Source organism: Salpingoeca rosetta (genome assembly GCF_000188695.1).
Source record: "Salpingoeca rosetta unplaced genomic scaffold supercont1.3, whole genome shotgun sequence".
NCBI lineage: Eukaryota > Choanoflagellata > Craspedida > Salpingoecidae > Salpingoeca > Salpingoeca rosetta.
The window spans coordinates 301339-311338 of record NW_004754931.1 but is presented as its reverse complement, the minus strand read 5'-3'; the positions used below and the strand labels follow the sequence as shown (position 1 = coordinate 311338).

Here is a 10000-nt window from a genome sequence, read left to right as displayed (position 1 = left end):
ACACACACATCTCTCGCCAGCAAACAATGCAGCAAAAAAGCCATTTCGCCTTCGTGCTCCCTCAGAACGAAACAACCACGGACCGAAATGGATTGAAACGAGCGGCGGCGCGCGCGATGCACGAGGTCGTCTGCCTCCAATCGAAGGACAGCCGGCGACTTTTCCCGTGAAACATCGGCCTTGCCCTGTGACCCACATCAAATAATTCGGGTTGAAACACGTGGACGCAAGTGGATAGGTGAGCAAGTGCACATGACGCATGGGCTAAGAAGGCAGCGTAGAGCAGCAAGACACCCCCCCCAAACAAAAAACAAATCAAATATGGCGTCGTTGGTTGTGGAGAGTGCACTGCCAGCGCGCAAGCCCAACCTGTTCAACGACAGTGCCGCGACGAGGCTGTGGATCGGAGGGTGGTGCATTCCTTCCCATGCCGGATGAGAAATCACCGCCGCTGCCGCCACCTCGTCCACCGTCGTACCCATTGCTACCACGCATATCATCAGCCGGAGCCATGTAGTCCTCCTCCTCCTCTTCATCATCATCATCCTCTGGGATCTCCACAAATGCGGTGTGAATTGCGTCTGCGGAGATGCCTTGGAAGTGGCGCTTGGCCAGCAAGAACGCCTCAATCGTCACAGCCTGTGCACCATTGATGATTGTGAAGTAGGTGATGGCGTGAACACATGCGGTGACATGGATGACAAGCACATGGGGGTTGAGGGAGTGTGTGTGTGCATTTATGCATGTGCGTGTGCATGTGTGTGTACGTGTGGGTGTGTGTGTGGTTGTCGTGGCACTTACGACTAGCAAATCGGTGAGCACAAGGTTGATCATGATGAAGAAGAGGACAAAGTACACGGCAGATCCCCAGCCGGCCTCTACAATCAAGTCGTTCATGGGCTCTTGCCAGTTGCTGAACACAAAGCGAAAGCGAACCATCAAACAAAACACACGCACACGCACAACACAGTGTCAGGTATCATGTTCATTGTAGATGGGTGGCAGGCACGGGCAAACCTTCCATTGCAGGTTACTGCACACTTGCCAACGAGAAAACAAGCAAACGAGCAAACGCACCTGGTGGTCATGACTTGGAAGAGGGTGAAGCATGCACAGCCCATGGACCGAAACCCCATGTTACACCCGAAATCGAAATAGTACGCAGTTGTAGGGTCGGCTGCGCGTGAAAACGCCGCGTGCAAAAGAAAAAAAGGGCGGCGTCATGTGATGTTGTGCACATGTGTGAGACGTATGAAACGAAGAAACATGTGTCATGTTTGCTTGCAGGCAACCGGCAGGTCGACAGCAATGACTGCGGTCAGTCACATATGCAGCTTCTTCCCCGTCACCACGAGCATGTTGGGTGTTGGCTCACCAGGCGTGTATCCGTGAAAGAGTTCTGTGCCCGCGACGCCAAACAGATACATGACGACAGCCATGATGTAGGAGAGGTGGAGCACAGCCTCGATGATGTTCCAGATGAGAACAAGCCCGAAGCGCGCGTCTCGGCTCACCCACAGCAGCCGCACAAACAGCAAGCAGTTGCCAGCGAGGGTGAAGAAGTGCCCCCATTCGAAGCTCACAAACGACAGGCAGTGGCACAGCAGTGCGCTGGGAATGATGAACAAGTCGGCAACGTTCCACTTGGATGCAATATACGTGTACCAGTCCTCCGACACAATCTACAACGTGTGTGTGTGTGTGTGAATGTGTGTTGAATGTGATGAAAGGCGAGAAACTTTGGCACAACAGGTGCACGCGTGTGCGGTTCTCACCGCCCTCGCATGCGTCATGTCACACAACAGCAATACAGCAACAGCAGCAGCAGCAGCAGCAGCAGCAGCAGCAGCAGCAGGTTGAGTACGGACCGTGAGGACGATTTCGGCGACAAAGACAAGAGCAAAGACGACGTGAACGCTCTGCAAGGCAGCAAGCTCTGTCTGCGTGATGCTCACGTGATACACACACGCAACCAGGGCGTTGATTGCCAGGGCAGCGAGGATGGCGGGATGGAACCAACTCGACGTTGTGATGTTAAAGGCGAGAATGCGAAACCGCGTCCACTGTCGCCGCTGCATTGTGGTGTTGAGTTCGCTTGCCGGCGTCGGCCGGATCTTCAGCAGCATGATTTCTCGCAGGTCAAGGAAGTCGAAACAGTCGAGCTATCGGGTGTACGGCACATCATGGGGAGTTTGGGGTATTGGGAGGTTGAAGTCAGAAAGCAATTGCGGTGTGACGCGTGGCAACATCACAGCAAGCAGCTTGATGGCAGAGTGCTTTTCTGGACTAAAGCGACACACACACACACACACACACACACACACACACACACACACACACACACACACACACACACACGCATTCACACACACATGCACACACACACACGCACACACACACACACACGCACACACACACACGCATTCACACACACATGCACACACACACACGTACGTACACATTCACACACACATACACACATACACACATACACATACACACAAGGACTGTCACTGCAGCTCACTCTGTTGTTGCCGTCGCGGTCGAGGAGTTCGAAGAAGAACTTTGCCTGCTTTCGATCAATGTCGGGCCGCAGATATCGCATGAGCAGAAACCACGTCGACAGCGTCACATATCCGTTGCCTGGTAAGCGTGGGGCGGGCGACATTGGAATTACCATCGTCATCATCATCATGCATTGTCGGGGTGGTGGTGGTGGTGGTGAGGCGTGCAATGACAGACGGCGCGAACATGCGTGAGACGCGTAGCAAGACTTCAGGTACACTGATACAAACTCACATGTGCGTGCACGTGCTCAGGCACGTCTCATAGCAAACAGGCAACAACAGCTCCCACGCACAATGGTCAATGGGTGTTTTTTCGGTCGCTCATTGAAGCACGAACAGCATGCGACGTGTGGAAGGGTGTTGCCACGCATGTTGTCACTCACCATCAGGGTCAAGGAGAGCAAACGCGCGCATGAGACCACGCCACTCCTTCTTTCTCTCTGCGTGGATCTGCTTGGCTGTGTAGTCAAAGTACGTGCTCACAACCTGCTCGCACAAGCAAAGACAGCAGGACAGCAGCCGCTCTTGGTGGTGAGAGGGATGAAGGTGGTGTGTATTTCAAACAAGGCATGGGCACATGGAGCTGGAGTGTTGCTACACGCACACGAACGCGCACCCACAGGGAATACTGCCAGCAGCAACAGCGCGTAGGGAGCACACGGCAATGAGGACTGCATAAACGAACACACGCACAGACACACACAGACACACACAGACACACACAGACACACACACACACACACATTCACTCACCAAACCGAGCAGCATGGCCGTGAGGAAGAAGACGCCCGCGTACACAAACGCAAAGAAGAAGATGAACGTGGCGGAGTCCCTCTGATATGCGGGCACAACCACATACGGGTAATTCTCCGTTGTGAAGAGAACAAACAGCCGCAGAAACGCCCGCAGGAAGTTGTCAAAGGTGCCCTGAAGATGTAACGGTCGGGGAAGAGCGACAAGGGTGTGTGTGTGTGGGGGGGGGGAAGCTGATTGCAGGTTGCAAAAGCACGCAGGACAAGTGCAACCGTGTGCAGAGGGGATAGAGGAAGAGGACCCACACATTGCCCACGTGTGCATAACACCAAGACACAAGACGCACACAGACAGATACACACACACGAACTTACTCACTCACTCAGACACATATTTCCACACACACATACACACACACACACACACATACACACACTCCCGCACCCCCCCCCCACACACACACTCACGCACGCACGCACACACACACACACACACACACACACACACACACACACACACACACATACACAGGACAGACCTCCAGCTGGGAGATTTCCTCGTCGTTGGAGACGCCCGTGTACTCTTCAGCGAAGATGTGAATGCCAATGATGCCAAAGAGGCCGATGAAGGCAAACATCATGGTGAACACCTTGGCCAAGCGCGGGAGCATGGCGCTGATGATGAAATAGGTGTGTCTGAGTTCGCGGTGGCGCCCAAGAAGGATAGCCGGCCGGACAAAGCGGCTGAAGCGGATTGTGTTTCCGGTGATGGAGAATATCACCGCGTCCAGAAGAAACAGACACACAAACACAATTTGCATTCTGTGGCATGGGTTGGAGAGGGGGGCGGCAGGAAGGAAGAGTGTGGGGTTGTGAACGTTGTGTCGTGAATAGCACAGCATGCATGAATGAATGATATGCCGTGTACGTACAACAGTCGAAAGCACACTAAGCCTTGTCATTCAAGCGCAATGCGAAGCACAGCAGGACCAGCAAGGGAAACGCACTTGTGCCAGTTCTTTGACCAGTACGCCATTGCTCCCATGTAGTACATCTTCATGCCAATATCCGTGATGAACACCTGACAGTCGCGTGAGGAAGCAGTGAGAACGGGGAGAAGGGGTGGTATGCGTGACGTGCGCGTGTTGTAAATTGAGCCAACGTCAATGCACATGTACATACAAACACATACACACAAACACAAACAAACAAACACATGCATGCAAACACACCCACACCCAAACCAACCATGATGCAGAAGAACTCCAGGCCAAGGGTCCAGGGTTTGAAGGAGTCCGCAGATGGCGGCTCAAAGAACGTCAGCGTGGCAAGCAGTATGGCCACAGCGTACACAAAGTGCAGCCACAACTGCGGCGGAATGCCATGTGCGCACGTGTTTGTGAATTCACGTGTGAGCAGCGTTGCGTTGAAGACAAGTTTCAACAAGCGTGTTCTTTGCTTGCATGCATTAAAGTCGGCGCGGCAACTCACAGCACACGTTGCGCTGATGCCAGCAAGTCACCAAACAAGGAGACACGAGCCGTGTTCGTACATACCTGAGATGTGTGAACGAGAAAGATGCGTTGTACCAGCCACTTCTCAAAATACATCTTGTTCTTGCCGTTGGCCAGCCTTTCATGTGGAGGAGAGGGAAAACAGTGAGGCGAGCATACAGCAAACGGACAGTTAGACATAGACACAAGTAGAGACACAAACACAGACACAGACACAGACACAGATCATACACAGATCATACACAAACAAACAAACAAACACACATACATAAGCAAACATGCATACACACCTTCCGTGCATGGCGTCATCGATGAAGCAGCATGCGAGCGCAATGTACACGGGCGCGTCCTTGCAGTGCATGAGGTTTGTCTTCGTCGGCACCTGCGAGTCGCTGCGGTCTCTCTGCTTGGGTTGATCTGATGTCGTTGATGACGACGACGATGAGGATGATGCTGATGATGCGGATGACGAGCGAGAAGCACCCAGTGTCGGGTTCCCTTCTCCTGCATCTGGTACGTCATCGTGCTGCTCTGCGGGCTGCCGGCGGAATGGCGGGGGAGATGTGGTTTGTTGGGTGCTGTGGTTTTGACCGAACCCAGACAGTTGATCTATTCTCCTCTGTGCTGTTGCGCCTGTTTCTTTAACCTTGTCCTCCTCTTCGTCCTCGTCGTCTTCATCTTCTTCGAAAATGGTCGGTGTTCGCCTCAGGGCCTCCATTGCAAACTGGCTGCGGTGGGTCCTGCCTGCAAGCAACAGCTTGCGGTCCGTCTTGCTGTCGTTGTGTTGTGGGGACGGGGATCTGTTCCTGGGACTGCCGGTCTCTCCCAGGCTCTGTACGCTCGCTGTCCCAGAAGATGGCTGGCGCGTCTGTGTTTTGATAGGGCTGACAACATCAGAAGTGTCACTGTCTTTGGACTGGGTTCGTCGCTTCCGCTTGAACGGAGACCACAGCCGTGCCGCCCCATCTGAAAGCTGACGGATGGGCGACTTGCGTTTCGGGGACGTCTGGTCACCATCCCCATCCCCATCACCATCGCCGTCATCGTTGTTGTTGTTGTTGTTGTTGTTGTTGTTGTGTGTGGTTGAGAGGTCGAAGCTAAGCTGGCGAAAGCGGCGGGTGACGCGCTGCGGGGTGATGGGGCGCGTGTCAACTTGGCCCGGCATAATGGACGCCTCTTCTTCCTCTTGCTCCAGAGCTGTTGCTGTTGCTGCTGCTGCTGCCGTTGTTGCTGTTGTTGCTGTGGAAGTGGATGTTTGGCGTGATGGGGACGGGGCAGTGTTGGTGTCGCTGTGACTGTGGCTGCTGGTGTGATGGTGATCGTGGCTGTTGTTGTTGGTGTCGGAGGATGTTGATGTTGGTTGGTGGTTATGGCTGGGCGTGGGCGTGGCTGCGCTGGAAGCATCAGCTGGTGCTGTGGTGCCGAGTGTCGACTCTGCGATGACGTCCTCGTGCTTGCAGGCAAGCATATTGGCGCTGTCGTTGCCATCAACACTGTCGTCGCCATCAACACCAACGCTCATGGTCGGCACACGGCGCACGACTTGGTCGTGCAAGGTTTTGCTACGAATGAAGCGGCGGGCACCCTGTTCCTGGCCAACAACCTCTGTGACAACTTTGCTGACACCATGTGCATCGTCCTCACCGTTGTGATTGTTGTCCACGTTGTCCTCGATGCTGCTGCCACCAACCTCCTTTACGCGGGCCATCCAGGTGGCGCGATCGTCGTGGCCGAGTGCGCTGTCTCCTTTGCTGCTACCGCTGCTTCGTGGCACGTCGGTGCTGTGTCGTGTGTGTGCTGCAGGCCTGCGCAAGGAGGGGGAAGGGCTTGTCTCTGTCTCATCACCCTCTGTCTCAGTTGCCGTTGTGGTGGGTTGAATGTGGCTTGATCGCCTGCTGCCACGCGCGCTGCTGGTGTTGCTGTTGCTGCTGGCGTGGCGGTCTTCGTCGTCACCGCACACAATGGCTTTGCTGTTGTTGTTGTTGTTGTTGTTGGGGTTGGAAGTGGTGGTGGTCGTGGAGTTTGGGCTGTGTAGGGGTTGCTTATGTGGTTGTTGGCTTGAGGTTGGTGGGCTGTTGTCTGGCTGATGCTGTGCGTCTTGCGGCTGCATGGGTTCCACGCGAGTGAACCGCTTCTTCCTTCTTCGAAATGTGGGCATCGTGTGTCAGGCAGAGTGGTGTGTGACTGCGACCACGACTGCCAAGGTGGTGTTGGTGGTGGGGCAAAGGAGAACGTGGAAGGAAGACGAAGGGCCAATCTTCCCAACCACACACCCCAACGACGCCCTCAAGTGGTGGCTGTGGGTGCCGTTATCGTCGGTTGGCTGTCGCTGCAAGCAAGGGGATAGGTTTGGATTGTTGGGTGGTCGAGGTGGCCGAGGTGGTTGGTTGGCTGGTTGGTTGGCTGGTTGGTGGGTCAAGACGAAACGTTAGGTGGCTGGCTGGCTGGTTTGGTGTGCTGATGTTCAAGCCAACGGGATCGAGGGCACTGCAGGCGAAGATCTGCAGGTCAATAGCGCAAACAAACAATCAGGTGTGCTCGTGTGTGTGTTCGTGTGTGTGTGCTTCCGTGTGTATGTGTCAGAGGAAGAGGCTCTTGCTGCTTCGTAGCTGGATCGTCTGGTCTGGCTGCTTTGGTCTGTTGTTTGTTCGTCTTGGGGGTGGGTGAGAGGTGGCGAATGCTCCTCCTCTGCCTGTGCTTGCGTGTGTGCTTGTTGATTGGTTGGTTGGTTGGGTTTGCCGTTGTTGTCTTTTGGTTGGTTGTTGGGGAGAAAGCAAACACACGAAGCAAAGCACACACAAAGCAAACGAATTCACCCTTCTCGTCTTGTCAGCATCAACGTCGTTTGAGAGAGACGTGAGAGGGTTTGCGCTGCTGAGGAACGATGGTGGAGCCGAGGCCAACAGAGCATGTGCGGAGAGTGGAGGCAAGGCTTGCAGAGGCCGCGCAGCAGGCGGACGCCTTCAGCGATGCCATGTCCACAACAACGGCATCTGCCACTGATCGGACATACCTGCAATCACGCCAACAGCGCTACCCAAGGAGCACGTCGCCTCGCAGCATGCTGGCGAGAAACAACGCACCACCGCCGCCGCCGCCGCCGCTGCCATTTGAGCACCACGAGGACCCCCGCATGCACGTGGAGATGTACGTGCGGCATCAAACAAAGCACATGTTCCGTGCCGCATCTGCCGCGCGCTCCCCCTTTGAGGAGCGCCCGCTGTTCTCCGCAACCAAGATGAAGGGCACGACATCGCCGAAGCTGTCCACAGAGGAAGGCTCCCACGCCGCCGTCCTTCGCACAGCATCCCCCACCACCATGACCACCTCCTCGTCCTTCATTGCCTCCATATCCAGCACTCACCACGACCAACAGCAACAGCAACAACAGCAACAGCAGCAACAGCAACAACAGCAACAGCCTCAGCATCATAAACAACACCAATCAAGGAAGAAGCACGGCTCCCAGTCACAATCCAGGTCACACTCGCAGTCACAGCAACGGCAGTGGATACGCCCAGGATCCAAACCCATCACAATCCACGTCCCTGCACCACTGCCACCAGGCTACACCAACGAGCCCCTCTCCATCACCGCACCGTCCCTGAAGAAGTCTCATTAACTGCTGCTGATTATAATGGGTTGCCTGCAGGCACGGCCACTGCACGGGCAAGTGTGTGTGTGTGTGTGAGTGTGAGTGTGTGTGAGTGTGTGTGAGTGTGTGTGAGTGTGTGTGTGTGTGCGTGTGAGTGAGTGAGTGAGGGAGTTTGTGTGTGTGTGTGTGTGTGTGTGGAAATGATTGTGTGGAAATGAGTGAGTGTCTGTCTCTCTCTGTCTCTCTCTCTCTCTCTCTCTCTCTCTCTCTCTCTCTCTCTCTCTCTCTCTCTCTCTCTGTGTACCTGTGTCCATTCGACAAAAGGTTGGATGGATATATATTGGAACGTTCCTGACTTCCGTACATGCCCACCCCGCCCGCCCTCAGCTTGTTTGTTACCATTGGTATACAGGCTTTCTGCGTGTCATGTACCGCTAAGACTGCCTTTGCTACAACCCCCCTCTTCCTCCTCTCTTCTTGCCCATGCACGTGTTACGCATTCTGCGTTCCTGCTGAGACCAGAAGCCTTTCTGATTGCGACTGCACATGCCTCGCACACGCACATACAATGTCACCAAGGAATAAGTGAAACCATAACGATCAACCAAACAAACGGGGCAGGGAAAGCTGGTGGCAGCAACCTGTGCAAGCGAAGCAGCGCAGTGAAGAGGAAGAAGAGGAAGAAGAGGAAGAAGAAGAAGAAGAAGTAAAAGCGAACAAAGGGGTGTACATCGAAACCAGCAGAGCGCATGCACAGGCCGCCATCATCAAGCACCACGGCCGGCGCTTTGCGAATACGCGACGTCCATGCAAGGCAATCCACCAGACAGCCACACAGTCACTCAATCTCCCACGCAGCCAAGCAGTCACTCCCACGCAGTTGAGCAAATCACATTGCGTTTAGCGGCGACTGAACCAGCTGCGGAAGGGAGAGCGGACGCTGGAGCCAGATGAGGAGGAGCTCTTGACCGAGGAGTGGGAGGACACGGGGGCGCGCTCGCCAGGGTTGCGCGCGTGGCACTCGAGCACCGTCTTTTCAGCTCGGCGCCAGTGGGACTGCTTGAGAGCAAGCAGCGTATCGACAACCTCCTCCTCGGGTTTCATGGCCTGGTTGCCCTTGTTGTGGCGCAGGCGCATCAAGCACGGTGTCATCTCCACCACCAGCACGTCTCGTGTCGCGTTGTTGTACGACGCATGTGCCGTCACCCTGCAGTGTGCGTGTGCGATGTTGGTGTGTGTGTGTGTGTGCATGTGTGTGTGTGTGTGAGTTAGTATGTGAGTGAGTTAGTATGTGAGCGAGTTCTTGCGTGTGCATGTGTGCTCGTAAGCGGAAATGAACGCGATCATTACACGTGCAGCAACAAGTACCTGAGCAGTCACGTGCACCTACTTGTTGAGATGATCAATGATGCACTTGAGGGTGAAGAAGTTGACTCGCGGCAGCGTCTCCACAACCGCCGTGATGGCATCAAGCTTCTTGTCGCCGGAGTTGTGAACTAGTGTGTGCGTGCGTGTGCGTGTGTACGTGCGTGCGTGCGTGTGTGTGCGCGTGTGTGTGCGTGTGTGCGTTTG

General features: G+C 54.8%; 3 protein-coding genes across 3 annotated transcripts in view; 1 reads left to right on the top strand and 2 right to left on the bottom strand.

The window, feature by feature from the left end:
* PTSG_01632 (uncharacterized protein) overlaps nt 1–7584 on the bottom strand; it is a gene marked incomplete at its 3' end in the record, with an annotated part of 8892 nt that extends 1308 nt beyond the window's left edge. The window contains exons 1-14 of the mRNA XM_004997555.1: nt 5124–7584; nt 4876–4951; nt 4568–4687; nt 4327–4400; nt 3859–4141; nt 3321–3494; nt 2951–3053; nt 2525–2643; nt 1869–2162; nt 1376–1682; nt 1078–1177; nt 802–913; nt 370–639; nt 84–185 (exon numbers count right to left, since the gene is read on the bottom strand). Of these exons, the coding sequence (XP_004997612.1) occupies nt 84–185; nt 370–639; nt 802–913; nt 1078–1177; nt 1376–1682; nt 1869–2162; nt 2525–2643; nt 2951–3053; nt 3321–3494; nt 3859–4141; nt 4327–4400; nt 4568–4687; nt 4876–4951; nt 5124–6991 (4002 nt within the window). The 5' untranslated portion in view covers nt 6992–7584. The remainder of the gene's footprint in view (nt 1–83; nt 186–369; nt 640–801; nt 914–1077; nt 1178–1375; nt 1683–1868; nt 2163–2524; nt 2644–2950; nt 3054–3320; nt 3495–3858; nt 4142–4326; nt 4401–4567; nt 4688–4875; nt 4952–5123) is intronic.
* Nucleotides 7585–7624: 40 nt separating this feature from the next.
* Nucleotides 7625–8548, top strand: PTSG_01631 (uncharacterized protein). The gene has a single exon (XM_004997554.1). The coding sequence runs from the start codon at nt 7718–7720 to the stop codon at nt 8453–8455; it is 738 nt and encodes a 245-aa protein (XP_004997611.1). The 5' UTR covers nt 7625–7717; the 3' UTR covers nt 8456–8548.
* Nucleotides 8549–8936: 388 nt separating this feature from the next.
* Nucleotides 8937–10000, bottom strand: part of PTSG_01630 (uncharacterized protein) — a 6389-nt gene continuing 5325 nt past the window's right edge. Inside the window, exons 15-16 of the mRNA XM_004997553.1 lie at nt 9819–9924; nt 8937–9635 (exon numbers count right to left, since the gene is read on the bottom strand). Coding sequence (XP_004997610.1) covers nt 9329–9635; nt 9819–9924 — 413 coding nt within the window. The 3' untranslated portion in view covers nt 8937–9328. The remainder of the gene's footprint in view (nt 9636–9818; nt 9925–10000) is intronic.

Coding starts and splice junctions, on each gene's coding strand:
- PTSG_01631 (XM_004997554.1), top strand. CDS start 7,718: ATGGTGGAGCCGAGGCCAACAGAGCATGTGCGGAGAGTGGAGGCAAGG.